Here is a 15,253-nt window from a genome sequence, read left to right on the forward strand (position 1 = left end):
GCACCACAGCAGAGACTACATTTAAAAAAGTTTTTTATTCTGAATCCTGTACGTAATTCAGTGTCCTGCATTACCTATAGCAGGTCATAGCAGGTGGTTGGTAGAAGATGTGCTCATATGTCTTAGGACATTAGTTTAATGCCTCTGTGCTGTTCTAATCTAGGTCAACTGCAGAATCAAAGCTTGTAGATTTGGTTCTCATGGATGTTTAAGATTGAGACTAAGGTACCAGGGTTCCTGCATGGGAACCAGGAGTTACATCTTTAGAGAAAAAAGAAAAAGCAGTAAACACTTGGTTTGAATAGTCAGGAAAACATGCATCACTTCATGCAGGGAAATGGAATAATTTCTACAGTAATGAAAGGTCCTACCATTTGCAGAATACCCCAGACCAAGATTTTAGGCTCCTGTGGGCATGTTTGCTCAGGAAATAGGTAAAAAGCGTAAGACGGAACCTTGTCTTTTCTTTGGGGTGATTATTTCTCATGGTACTTTTTTTCCAGATACAACACTCTTTGTGCACCACCTAGTCTTCCTTGTCACAGTTTGCCGAAAAAACAGATTGCAGTCTTGTTTTTTTAAGAAAGAATTTATAATGGGAGCACCACTTACTCCTTAATGCTGACAGTGTATTCAGCACCTATTTGAAGGCCAACATCCACCACTGAAAACATGGGTGCCTAACTGTTCTTGTCCTACTCAAACCTACTCACACAGGCTGGTCACACTGGGTAGCCCATATGTGAGTAGGTCACGTTGACTTACTCACACAGGTAAAGTTAGGCATGTCTGCTTATTTTTTCCCAGTGTGCTTGTAAATTATTGTTGGGTTGCTCAAGCAATGTGTTTTAAGGAAAACGCTGAATTGAGACACTGTGGCTGTGTAAATTTTGAAGTTTTAAGCATAGAAAAAGCAACAAAAAGTACAGAACAAAGACATGCAGCTGGCACTGGATATAGGTCTGATATTGGTGGGGAAAAGACAGAAGCCATCCCACAGGCCCTGGCCTGGGATGCAGTCCATGCCCCACTGTGCCAGCTGAAGGCTGCATGTTCCGAAGCCTTCTCACTGTAAGCCTGCCCCGACAACACTTCCAAAAGCTGTTACATTGAACCACAAGTCCGTATGCAAAATGAAAGTGGCCTGCTTTCCAAAGCACCTTAAACGGTCTGTGGGGAAATGTGAGGCCTCGGTGCTGCAAGATGTGCCATCAGTCCTCTATATATGGTAATAGTGTTCACAAATACATAGAAAGTCACGAGAAGCTTGTAATACAACAGTGTCTTAGCTGAAGATCTTGCAAGAGTTAAGACCTGCCCTACTTGATTCAGTGGTTTTCTTTTCCCTTTCTGCGTACCAGTATCTCCATGTGTGTATGTATGTGCGTGTATATATATGTATACATTTGAAGAAAGGGAGTATAAAAATTGGATGGGTTCTTTATCTTTCACGGAATATACATGGGGGATTATTTAGATAAGCAGGAATGGACTATGTAGCTCTTCAGTTTTTTTTATCTGTGGCCTGAATCTTACAGTAAAAGAGTTCTCACTTTCCAAATCATGTGAACCCCCACACACTGATGCTGCCCATGCCAGCAGAAGAGGCAGTACCTGAACAAGGGCAGCAGTTGCTGTGCTGGGTCATCGCGCTGTATGTGGGACATGCTCCAGCTCGGGGTGGGACAGAGGAGGAAGGCTCTGCTCCCACCCAAACCAAGTAGGTTTGTTGTATCTGGATGTATTACATTCTCTATGACAGATTTTGAAGCCCTTCCCAAGATCTCAATTCCTGTGCTCGATTAAAGAACACCTGATCTAATTAATAATTAACAGCATAACATTGCTGCTGTTTATGAATTACAAAAGTTAAGGAAGAAGATGCACAGTGGATAATTCGTATTGTTTGTCCTGTAGTCTCTATGCTCATGTTTAGAAAAGCCAGTTTGGGTCAGGTTATGTGAAACCTCACGCAAGCACAGTTCTTTGAACGCTGTTAGAGGCAGAGTTTCATGGTATTAAAGCACTGGATGGGGTAAATCCATCCTGGACTTTGGGCACCTTTTGAGGTATTTACACTGAGTGAACATAGTTTGAGTTATGGACTTTTTTTTCTTGGTGGGTGTCAAAAGTTTGGTAGAGGGAAGGTAAGTAGAAACCAGGGAGACTTTTTTTTTCTGAAGGCTTTTCTCCAGTCCGTTTGAGAGCAGCCTCACTGAAGCTGTGTGCTTAACTTAGAGAATGTATTTTATAGTATTCTTTTTTTTTTTTTTTTCTTTTGAACTCACTGAGCACTAGGACATGGCAGTATTGCTGTGGAGGGACATCTGCAAATAGGAAAATGGGCCAGGTCCCTGCTCGTGGATGGCTCTTAAGCGTTAGCCAGAACTTACCTAGGTTTAGTAAGAGGGTGTGTGAAGGACTGCGTGGTGTTTCAGAGAGAGGCGGGGTAAGAGAAGAACTGCAAGCATTTGAGGTGTGTGTTGTCATTTTGATTTTTGTTACAGTGTGCTGCAGGAGGCACGAGGGTTTTGAAAAAGCCAAGTCAAACAAGAAGGGTGTAGAGGGGGTCAGTCAGTGGTGTAGGGCTGACCTACGCCAGCATTTCCCTGCTCCCTGGAGAGCGGGGAAGGTATTCCAGGTGTAGGATATGCATGAGAAGTGTACGTGAGAGGAGGTGAGGGGAATATCAGGCAGAAAGAAGAAAGTATTAGTGTGTGGTAAATGTGGAAAATAGAAGACGAATTACATACAGTGGCAGAGGTAAGGTGAAGATACTCAAATCCCAGAAGAGCTAAAATATCAGACTGTGGATTCTAAGCGCTCTCTATTCAGAGCTGTGAGTTGGCAGGTGTTTGGTCTGGCCATGAGGCCGGTAGCTTGAGAAAGATGGGAGCTGGATACCTGAGAAAGTATGTTCGCCTGGGAGGGCTCAAAAGGAAGACACCGGGAACTGAGCTGTGGACAAAGTTTTATCAGAAGGTGTGGTCCCTGGATACTTTTATGTTTATTCAGTAGTGACTACGTCGTATCAATGACGTAGCAAACTAGCCTGGGCAGAGAGAAGGAAAGGAGAGGCTCTTTCAGAGAACCTTGATGTTGTGTAGTTCACTGACCACAATAGAAAGCATCTTGGGACAGCAGAGGCATAGAAAGAGCTCTTTCTTTTTTAATGTACTTTCTCAGAAAGAGTGACTGAATAGATTTAATAACCTTCATCAGATTTACTGTCAGAGATGTTGCGTCCTGTAGGATAAAATTAGTTTCTGGTGCAAAACAGCAGCACAGGACCAAATGGCTAGAGTGTAGAACTGTGGTTTATGTTTCAGAAGCAGTTCAAAAGGTTCATTTTGAAGGGCATATTGAGCTGTCTTTGGCATGAAAACCAGTGTCTTAACTGAAATTAGTGACGATACTATTTATGTCCGTGTCTTCAACTTGTACCCGTCTCTGCCTCCATTTGGGAGTAGGTTGGTGTTAATTCTGTGCATGTGTAGAATGCAACAGAGTATGCGTGTTTTGTAATAGCTGACACAGCCGAGCCATGCCACATAAAGCCCTAGCGCTTTTGTTTTCAAAATGCATGCGGTTAGAGAGGTGCTAACAACTCGCTGCAACAAGCAGGAATGCCTTTAACAGTGTGCATTTGGTTGCAGCCCAGATGATATTATTAGGATTTGGAGTAAATGTGTCATAGGTGTGCCTCATTTAGAGTCACAGTTATGCACCATTTGATATATTCAATTGCATGGCTTGCTTAGCATGGTTTAGTGTGATTTTTAAGCCTAGCCATGTGTAACATAAAAGTTATTTTGATATTTGGTGTTTCCACCTGCCATTCCACCCTCCATGCCTTCGAAACCCTGGCTGCATTTGAAATAATAAAGTACTCTTCTAGTTCCTGTGTTTTCAGGATATTTTAGGGCTCATGAATATAGAGAAACAGCAAGAAACATTTTGCTTTTTAGCCGAGATTAAGTAGATATCAATTGGTAAGATTAATTATCATTGCATATTTAAAGTACACAGGCAAAGAGCAACATCAGTAACCTTAGAGCTATATGAAGAGAGTTATGCATTATTATATTTAATTATTAATGATATTTAATCCTTCAAAGTAGTAAAGTGAAACTACTGGTTATGTTACTAGAAGTTGTATTTCTTTTGCCTAACTTGTACCGTGTGGGACAATTTTCTGGAAATGTTACTTAGTTATTCAAAACGTGGCAAAGATTACCAGGCCTGTGCCACATCTTCTCAACTAGTAGGAAGGAGAGGGCCAGTTCTACAGAGAAGTGCAGTTAATAAAGGAGAAGGGACACAAGTTTGCAGAAAAGCATCTCAGAGGTTAATGACAGTAATGGAGCAATTTAAACCTTGACAACTAAAGTAAAGAAAACGTAATGTAGAGGAAATAGAAGACAGCACGTGAACAGGATATATGAGTAATCAGCACAAAAGATTATGTCCTTTTGCAAATACTGGTGGTCATATACCTTTGCTCTGGCGCTGGGATATTTGTAGAGATAACTCAAGAGCCTGACTGCAGTGAAACAGAGCTTGGCAGGGACAGGTACCCCCTGCCTCTCGGTGCTGCCTGCACACCCCGGCAAACCACCCTGTCTGCTCTGTTCTGCTGAGGCTCCAGAGGTGGTTCAGGTATTTCTCTGCACTTGTAGCCCTGAGCTGTGTAGTTTTAGCCCTGTTTGCCAGCTGCACACTGATCAATAGCTGAAAACAGCTTGCCTATGCTTTCTGCTGCTCCTAGAGAGGGGTTTTGTTCACCCATCCGGTGCATCGTGATAGACCTATTCATATGTTTGATATCATTACAGGTTCTGCTCCCTATGTGTTGTTTTGTGGACAACAAATACTATATGGGTGTGGGAAGCAAGGGGAGGAGATACATGGAGGGATAGTTTGATGTATGGCATACATGATATATGGTGAGAGCAATACTCCGATGTACTTAATTGGAAACTGAAGGCTTTATTTTTAATGCAGTAAGAAAACCTGCCAGAGCAGGCAGCGTCCTTCCTGCTGCTTCCTTAAACGTCGGCCAGGCCACCTGCAAAATTATACTTTCTCTCACCTCCACATTGATTCCTGGACCACCTTAAGTAGTGGATTTGACATAAATGACTATTTTTCATATTCCAAAGACTGACAAACTGAAGCTGATAGTTGACCTGCAGCAAGTTGTACCTTAGGGAAAGGGCAGATGCACAGTTAGAGCCCAGCCCTTCAGTGTACAAGGTTGATGGATAATTTGGTAAATCAGACTTAGTCTCAGCTTGTGTTCTCTAGCCCAGCTGAAACTAGTAAATGGCAGAAGCAAGATTAGAATTTGAGATACTTGGATTTTTTTTTTTTTTCTGGGTCTTTTAGTGTGAATCTTCTGCCTTGTGCTTGCGCAAAAATCCTTCCAAAAGCAATTCGAAGGTTGTGGTCAGGTAGGGTTGCAGTTTACGGTTTATAAACAGCCTGCTGTGGGACGTGTGAACTTCCACACCCTCCAGTGGTAGAAGTGGAAAGGCTGCTGCAATAAATGGGTTTAGTGGTAATAGCAAGTCTTCTACAATCAGCAAGAATCAGTCATCTTCTCTGTACAGAGACCACCCACATGTGGTCCTGATCTAGCTCTTGGGCTAGAGGTATTACTATAACTCAATCACTGTTTCTTCTGCTACCATTAATGCAAAATAAGGAACAGGACAGAAACACTAAGTGTGGCAGTGCAGTACTAAGTGGTATTTACACCTAATCCCTTTTGTCATTAGATGTATATTCAGGCTGCAAAATTAAGTTATCTTTAAAGAAATGCCTTATTCAAAACCAGGATATGGCTATTTCTGGGGGAGGCACCCCTCCTATTCTCCCCATAGCAGTAGCACAGCAATCAATCCTAAGTGATGCACGGGCATGGAAAGAAGCATTCAGTTGTGGAGCAGTATTTTCCAGCTGTCCTTCACCATTGGGAAAGGCTAACAAGCTGGAGGAAAGTGTAATGTCAGAGAGCAAATCTTTAACAGCGTAATCCAGGGGATTTTTGTTAAAAGCCAAAAGCGAGAAATAAAGGGGAAAAGGTTCTGGTTGTGTTACATGATTTCCATATAGAGTGTTTCACTGAAATGATCCCGTACAGAGAAACTGGTGCTGTGAACAATCTTACATGCATTGTATCTTTACCACCACTATTGTGAAAAGCTGGTCATAGGGCCATGCTCCTTCAGAAACTGCCCTGATAGTGGTGAAAACAGGTTTTTTATAAGGATGGATAACTTACTGCAGTAATAATCAGTGTGAGCAGGCATGGGTATATTTTAATATCATCTGCTGGAGGAAGAAGTGGTGGTAGTAAGACTAATCTTCAAAGCCACATGGTGCTGCGTTATTAAGCTCATTCAGTAGAGATGACACATTCTGCTTGGTAAACTACAGTGAATGGTCATGATTGCAAATGTGAGACTCTGCCTCCCTCCCATCCCTGCTGACACCACCGTTCACATCAGCAGGAGCTTTGTGCAAAGATCAGAGGGAGACTTTGACCTCTGTGCTGTTGTTAAGCCAAAGGGTGGTTAGGACAAAATAGCATGTGATCCTGTAGTGCAGTTGGTGGCTCTCAGCCTGGAAACCAAGGGTACCAAGACACTGTCTATGTCTTAGCAGAGAAAACAGTCAAAGACGCTATTATTTCTTAAAAGATACGTAAAAATCAATGCAGACTCCAGATAAATCCTAAAATTGATGGTCAGAAGTATTCCCCATCTCCTTAGTGGTCAACAGCTCTATATATCAATAGGAAAAGACCTAAAAAAACCAGCTGTCTTTGACATCCTGGGGAAACTGAAGTCATGACAGTCTTCACAAATTTCCATGAGCTTTGGGAGCATTTAGTTTCCCTTCAGGAAGGAGCTGTCCCATCAGGCACATCAGAAATTCAGTTGTCCTCACAATGGTGCTGGGAAGGACCATCTCCATCGTAGACTTCAGCAGCAGGCAGATTTCTACCATAAGCAAGTTGAACTGTGAGGGTTTTGGATGATCTGCAGGGCACACTGTGGGCTCTTCACAAAGTTACCACAAGCTTTTCTTTTCCCTGGCAGTGGAATAGGTTTGTACACCTGGTAATTTTAACAGGAACAATCAAGTTGTCACCCGTATACTTTTTGTATTCAAAACCTGTGCTTAGAGGTGTTTCTCAAGGCATCACATAACAGTTATTATATTTCTAACTGTTTCCTGCATTTGCCTCTTCATCAGCCGGTAGAGTGATGGATTTGCTGTGTTATTCAGGAGCCGAATACTCTGCCTTAGCAGCAGCAGCTTCCCAGGCCACTCAGCTCGAGAGGAGCTGCTTAAGGTCTTTAATAGCGATTGTCCTTGACTTTTTATCTGCTTTTCATGATGGTGAATTTTATTAATTAGGATGTTAATAGATCATATTCATTGGAGACGTATTAGGTTGGTTCTTTGTAAAATTAAAGACTAGCGCTGATCTTGCAAACACGTAATTATGGGACTAACCTCATGCCTGTGAGTAGCTCCATTGAACCAATTTAAGTGTTTGCCAGTAGCTAGTTACCACGTACTCGGTGTCCCATACACTATATTCCCTCTCCTGTTGTTTTACTACATAGAGGAAAACTGTATTTTTGTGTGTGTGTTTTTAGAAAAGTAAATTTGTTTTCTCATATTTGGCAATTATAAGTCATCTGGCCATTTCCAACTGCAGCTGACAAAGAAGACATACTGTATTGCAATGTAATTTTTAATAGCTAGAAATTGTGTTGGGCATCATTGAAGGAAAGTACCTCTTACATCAGAGTGACAGATGACTGCCCTGTATATCTATTTGTTGTTAGAAATTACTGTTTATAAATTTAAAGTTCCCTTCCAATCCTTGAAAAGAAAGTAGAGAAAAATGGAAAGCCAACAAATAAAATCAGTTAAAAAGAAAATTAATTTTCATATTTTTAAAAATAAATTTCCATATAATTAATACAAATGAAATTAATATTACTTTATTTTCAAATCGTATTTAGTTTTACTCCAGAGTCCTATTTTTAAACTTTCTAACATTTAAGTTTTAATGCGTTTTGTATGAAGCAATAATTTTAAAAAGTCCCTTACACATTTTGATGACTATTACAACTGCAGTTTTTATACAGTTTATGCTTTCATATGAAACCTGTAAAGTAAATTTCTTGTGATTTTTAGAACAGAACACTAACTCATTATGTTTGCTTCTTACCCTAGCAATATGCCACCCCTATAAGAAAAATAAAAACAGTCTGCTGATATGGCTACAGATAAAAGATAACTTGAAAAATACTTCTGAGATCACTAAATCGGAACAATTTCATTGCTGGAGATTAAAAAAACCCCCATCATTTGGATAAATGGGAACTGGGTAATGACTACATGGAAGTCATGGGGGAACAGAGCTGCTATTACAATACATGTGATTGTTTCCCTGAACGAAAAAGTGAGGGATTTTGCTAACTGGCCATGTATAATCGCCTATTTGAAGATTCCATCACTGAGCATATATCTGCCTTAGGTTGGCATCCAAAAGACACTGATAGCCCAAACTTTCCATGAAATCACATCGTTATGTGTCTGATTTAGAATAATTTGTTTAGAGTGTTTATGAATGTCTATTTTTCTACTGCAGATGAGTTCAGTGCCTGGGCACCGAAAGAGGAGGTGGTGTCTGCACTCCTGAACTGATGTTGCTTTCATTCTGCCCCCAAAGTCTACCCAGAGTCAGTTCATCCACATGAACGAATTATAAAGTGTATATTTTATTTGACGGCTATAGCTGTCAAAAAAAAAAAAAAAGAAAAAAGTGCATTTTAAAGTTTGATTTTGAGAGCTTGTTACTTAATAGAACTGTTTTATTCGTGTCTTCAGGATGTTGACCTGAAAGCATGTCAGGAAGCTTTGGATGACTGCTGTCCACACCAAGGAGATGATCAGCTGGAACTGCAAGAAGAGGAGGAGGAAGACATAAATCAAGTAAATGATGAAAAAAATGCAAGAAGGGAAAACTGTGAAGAGGAAGTGAGGGAGGATATTGGTCTTATCGCTGAGATAAAGAGTAGGGAAAGAAATGGTTTTGAAAGGAATATTTGTTTTCCTCTTTTCATTTGGAGTGTCCTTTGCAAGGGCAGGAGAGGAACAGTGACTCTTCGGATGACACTTTGTGAATGATGCCCTGTACACCTTCTTGAAAATTGCCCCACCCCCCCACCCCCTCCAGCATAGTTTGTGTAGTTGAAATGTTCCAAAGTTTACAGAAATCACTTGCAACTAACCATCTTTCAGTTTGGTTTTATTTTCTCCATTGTGAATGTTTTGTGTTTGTGGGCAAGGATTTTTTTCTGCCTACAAACACTTGAGACGTGGATGCTAAATTATACTGCTTTCACCATTTATGTAGAGCTTGACACTCAGATGTAGAATTACATTTGGGAAACTGGGTTGTTAGGATTTTAACATGCGTATTTTAACTAGAAGGCAGAGAAATACCGTAATGATCTTAAACCAAAACAGGTGCACTTTGGGTTTTGTTCTCTCTGAGAGCTACAATGAAAAGAGCATTCATTCTTCTTGAGACCTTACGAGAGCTGAGAACATTGGTTTCGGTTTTCTTGCCCGCCTCTCTGTTTGCCACTGCCCTGGCAGCTAGGCTTGGAAAAAATACTTGATTTTTTCCACAGTGGTGGGTAGGTGCAGCCTCAGAGAGGAGGAAAGCCCAGTTCTGTTGTGAGGCAAAGTAGGATGCTCTTGCTGTGGAGTTATTCTGCTCGTTCTAGCAGTGTGACATCTGCCATCAGGATAAAGACTTGATGGCAGGGTCAGCAGCAGTGTTTCACAGAGCTGTGCTCCATTTCCTCTCGGACTTTGATTTTTACCTCCTTTTATGTAAAGTAACTGTGCTTTACAAAGCATTTCTGTTTCTTCTGTCACAGAGCAACCGCAACCATGTAGATTCCCTTCTCTCCTTAGAGGGCTATTTACAGCTTCTGTCATCGCAGATGGAAAACATGCTAGAGGTAAATGGGAAAACACATATATTGCTAATAGATTGGGATACAGTCAGTGATCATTGGATTACTTACTCTGTTTTGTCTAATTAAAAAAACCCCAGTGAATATATCAGCAAATCAATGCAGTAAAACTTACCTGAAGACATTAAAGACGCTAGTATCCACCTTTTACAGCAGCTGTCATTGGCTCTACTCAAAAAATTTTTCCCAGTAATTTGTCTGCAATTTGAAAACTGCAAAGTCCTGTCTTCTCTGTCACCTGGTGTTCAAAGTTGGATGGAGCCACTAGACAACTTAATTAGTTCAACTGATAATTCCCTTTCTGAAACCTAATGCCAGGTTGTATTTATACAGCAGCTTTTGGTGTGTTTCTCTAGAGCAACACTGAGTTATTAAGCACTAGCAGCTATTAAGCATTTGCAGCCGAAGATGAGAGTTGCCATAAATATTGGGTCAAGTGCTTACAAAGATACTATGCTCAAGAAGAACAGACCCATCTTTGCTGCAAATCAGGTCAGTCAGCATCAGTGGCAAAACCGTTTTCTTTTTTTATCTTCTGGGCTTCTGATACTATTGTTTACTTTCTGGGTGCCCATCTTAACAAAAAAACAGTTGTTATCTTAATTGGAGTCTCCCTCCTCTCCCACGCTCATAGCTGCAATCATTAACCATGAAGCTACTCCCTACATCCCTTTTTTGCAGTACTCCAAGGGCAATAGTCCATATGCTTCCCACTGTAGGAGCCTTACAGGGTCATTAGTGTTTTCCATATAACTTAATGTTTATCTCTGGAACACCTAGTTTTGGGAATCTCTAGGTTAGATAGTGCCTCCCAGCCCATGAATTAGCCTCCTCCTCTGTTCAGCTTTAGTAATGGATTCCACATTAACAAGGTTCAGAAGTTCATCAGTTTAGTTTTCTCCGTTCTTCTCATGATTGGAAAGGAATTTGGCTGTAGCCTTTATGTAGCTATAACAATACACGGTTGCATATTTTATTTAAGACTATTAATGCACTGCCATCTTGTGACAATCTATCTGTTGAAAATGGATTGCTTGTTTTTTCCAGTACCAAGTCTTTACAGCGTGGGAGATTTTTTAATAGTTACTTGCTAAGAATACCTCTTTTTAAGGGCTTAATTGAAAATACCAGCTCTATCTCTCAGACTACAGATGGTCTAGTACAAGGTAACTCCCTAGGAGAAATAAGGCAAGACTTTCTTCTGTTACCTGAGCTCCCAGTAAGCATAGTAGAGAACTTAAGACATTCTGGTCTTTATGGTACATCATTCTTTCCCTGTGGAAAGTGCATTTTACATTGTTTGTTCAATGGATTGCAGTCAGAAAAGTCCTTTCCCACACCACAGTAGGGATACTCAGCTATGGAGGAATCATATCATCTGCTTCCTGCTTGATGTATTTACATTCTCAAGTGTTTTGTATCCATGTATTTCACGACTAGTCTACTTGTCAGCAAGTGCCCTGACGTAATCTTGTGGAGTGGCTTTGTACTTTTAGGACCCAGCAACTATAACCCAGGCCCAGAGAAGGTGGGCCTTCATGCTACTGCAGCACTCATTTAACATCTGGACTTCAGGGCTGAGGAATCATACAGAAATTTTATTTTTGTAAGGAAAAACTGACTAGTAATTTAAAGTCAACAGACCTCCACAGACAGTGTGATATGGGGGTGGGGGAGTGGTCCTCCAAAGTGATTAGTAAAGGAGTTGAGTTGAAATCTGAACACAATAGACCTCAGTTAAGAAGGAGCTAAGCTAAACATGGCAGCTCACAGCCCCAGAAGTTTTATGAACTGTGAAAGAAAAGCAGTGAGAACGTGCCAGCATGACCTTAATGTTCCTGTCCTCCTCCCCTCTTCTTACACCGCCATTCTCACTGGTTAAGTCTTGCAAGTGAGCTATTTATCTTCTTTACAAGGTTAATTTTCTAACAGTTTAGTACCTTGAATTAGCTTACGCTGGAATCAGATGATCATCACAACCACTACCAGGGAAGGGGTAGGACCACACTTCCTAGAAGGACCTTTTCTTAGACCAGATCAGATGAACACATAGGCTGTAGCTTGATGTACACTTAGCAACAGTCCCATTTCCACCTCTTAACACTCATCAGTCCCACACTGTCCTTCGTGAGTCCTCCTCCTCTCATCCCTTCAGTCCATTTTCTACTGCACCCTTCCCGCTTCCTCTTACCATAAGCCAGCGCAGGTTATGCTGCATACAAATGGGAAACAGTATTCAGGATAGTTAGAAGAAGAGTTTAACGTAGAAAAGTTTGACTTTAATAGATTCAAATAGTGGAATATTAAAAAATATATTGATCAAGACTGTGTAGGTGAGGAATGTAGAGGCATTAATTTTATAAAAGATCCCTTTTTTCCCCCCATCATCCTTTAGGCGAGTGTACTGGAAAATACACAAGTTGCTACTTCCAGTAGAGGTCAAGACCCATTGTCCTCACACCACAATATAAGTTTGACCCAGACACTTTGCCACTGTTTCACTCCTCATGATGCCACGCTGCTAAGAACAGACTACCCCACTCAATCAAATTCAGAAACAAGACATTTACAAAGGCAAGAATCTTTTCCTCAGTCAAGATCTAATATCACAAATCCAGAATCACTACTTCATGGGTCAAATTTGACAGCTGCTGACATTAGAAACCTAACGGCTCATGATGATAATTTTGATGAAATTAAACTCATGTCTTTGGCTTTGGAGGAAGGCTTTGATCCTACAGAAGTTTCTCAGCTCTTTGAAGAACCTGGCTCAGATTTGGGACTGTCTTTGAATTTGAGTCACAGCACTGCCTCTTACTCAGTCTGCAGTGAAGGTGCTGCTGGGTACAGCAGTGATGTTAAATCTGTTTCTTCACATGGCTTAGGAGCTGTTGGTGGCCATAGCCAAGAACACAGTAAATATGGCCATGTGGAATATCCAGGTGATTCAGAGTGTTCTAGAGAAGCCACACTTCAGCAGTTTCTTTATAACCACACTTACAATCAGCTACCAAGTCAAGCAGCATCCACTCCGGGGCATCAGCAGCAGATACGGATGGAGAAACCAAACGAAGTAAAGGATAGGTGCCATAATTCTACTGATAAAAACCTTAGCAGCGATGAACGCCGTGCAAAAGCTCTGAGAATACCATTTTCGGTAGATGAAATTGTGAGCATGCCCGTCGACTCTTTCAACACCATGCTAGCAAAGAACCATCTGACAGATACTCAGGTATCACTTCTACGTGACATCAGACGAAGAGGAAAAAACAAAGTTGCTGCTCAAAATTGCCGTAAACGTAAATTGAATGCAATTCTTAACTTGGAAGAAGATGTATGTAATCTTCAAACACAAAAGGAAAGCCTTAAAAAGGAGCACTCTCAGTGCAGCAGATCAATCAGCCGGATGAAGCAAAAGTTAAACAACTTGTACCGTGATATTTTCAGTAGACTGAGGGATGACCAGGGTAGACCTGTTAACCCGTGCCAGTATGTCATTCATTGCAGTAGCGATGGCAGTGTTTTCGTAATACCCAAACACTTGGTCAAATCAGGACAGAAACAAGGTAACGAAAAAGAGCAGAAACAAAAATAAGATGGCTGAAGATCACCTAGGTTTTATTTTTCCTGAAAGAATAGTAAGGCTATTTGGGTGAAGACTGGAGGTCAGTGATTACAGTAGTAAAAACAGAAAAGACTACATTTGAGGTGGAAGACCGTGTGTTTGAAGGCCTGGCAAACCCAGCCGATGGTGATCTGTTAGAAAGACTACCAGCTGAGGCTTCTAAATGAGGAAATCTGTTTAGTTTTAATTAGAATTAAAGGAGCTAGGCCATCAGTGTAAGTGTAGTTATATAGGCCTGTGTAAAACCATGAATTTAGTTTCTGGTGATGGGGGAGAATATCAAGTGAGGGGAAAAAAACCAAGCTTTAGATCAAAGTTATACATGGAAGAAAAATGTGCTTTAGTCTTAAGTACTTGATTCTTCATACACAAAGTGACCTTATTTTATTCTTTTTTTAGCACTGAAAGAAAAAATTGTAGTTGAAGTTCATCTGCACCTTAAATTCACTGTGGATTTATGTATTCCTAAGAGATACTCTGTGCTTTGCATTTGCACAGAACTGTTCTGCTTTTCCTAGTTTTCTTTTAAGGGGAGAGGCCCAGGAGGCTATTGCATTTTTCCTCACTACTTTCACCATCATAGCTCCCAGTAAACATAACATACCGATTAATTTCACAATTCATATGGTCAATCTGCAAATAGATTCTGAAAAATAATTAATATCTGATTCAATATTGTCTTACCTTCATCCTCTGCAACTGAATCATTCTCAACTTTCTTCCATGAAAATTGAGTTACTGTTCTGTTTCCTAGTCTATGATATATTTACTTGCGTACCTTCCCTTTTACCCCCATTTGGATACCTTCCTCAAGAAGTACCAAAAAGTTTTTCTTTCCAGCTTTTTAAAACTGGTATTTTTAAAGTATCTTCAAAGTTATGGATTTAATTTTTTTTTTATTTTCCCCAAATGTTTAAAGTAAATTAAAATGACGCAAATTACTATTTTTCTGTACTTGTAATAATGAGGTTACACTCCAATAGTGGCTTTGAATGAAGAGAAGAGCTTTTGGTTTTGATATTTATTTATTTGTGCTATGAAAAAGAAGACATTTTATTCACTCACATGCTTATTCACAACAGCTTATCCTTTCCTATTTTACAACCTAAAAAGGGTCTGCAAAAAAGATGGCCTAAAAGGCACGTGATGAATGATAAGGACAGAACGTTAAGAGGCGTACTAGTTTGTAAGATATTAAAGTAATTACTAATATTAACAATTAGATAGCAACAAATACTTTTTATATCTCTTACAAACAAACCCCATAAAACTGGTATTAAAAAAAAAAATCTCATTGGTCACATCATGATGACAACATAGCAACTTTATGGTCAGGTATGTTAAAAAACACACTTGCATCAAACACATAAGAAGTACACATACATGCAATACAAGTTTAAATGCCAAAATAATACCTTTTGAAGAAATAAACTATGCCATTAGCATGTAAGTCATGTTGTTTGTTTGCACTTGTTTACAGTAACTGGTAGCATCAAGTGGTATTTTCTAAAAAGGGAGTGCTGCCTCAGTGCAAAATGCATTTTACATTAAA

The 15,253-nt window shown here is 40.2% G+C and overlaps 1 protein-coding gene across 1 annotated transcript in view; it reads left to right on the plus strand.

The window, feature by feature from the left end:
• NFE2L3 (NFE2 like bZIP transcription factor 3) overlaps positions 1-14,512 on the plus strand; it is a 92,451-nt gene extending 77,939 nt beyond the window's left edge. Inside the window, exons 2-4 of the mRNA XM_059818836.1 lie at positions 8,917-9,021; positions 9,978-10,061; positions 12,472-14,512. Coding sequence (XP_059674819.1) covers positions 8,917-9,021; positions 9,978-10,061; positions 12,472-13,671 — 1,389 coding nt within the window. The 3' untranslated portion in view covers positions 13,672-14,512. The remainder of the gene's footprint in view (positions 1-8,916; positions 9,022-9,977; positions 10,062-12,471) is intronic.
• The last annotated feature ends 741 nt before the right edge of the window (positions 14,513-15,253 follow it).

The sequence above is a fragment of the Gavia stellata genome, chromosome 6, assembly GCF_030936135.1.
Source record: "Gavia stellata isolate bGavSte3 chromosome 6, bGavSte3.hap2, whole genome shotgun sequence".
Lineage (NCBI taxonomy): Eukaryota > Metazoa > Chordata > Aves > Gaviiformes > Gaviidae > Gavia > Gavia stellata.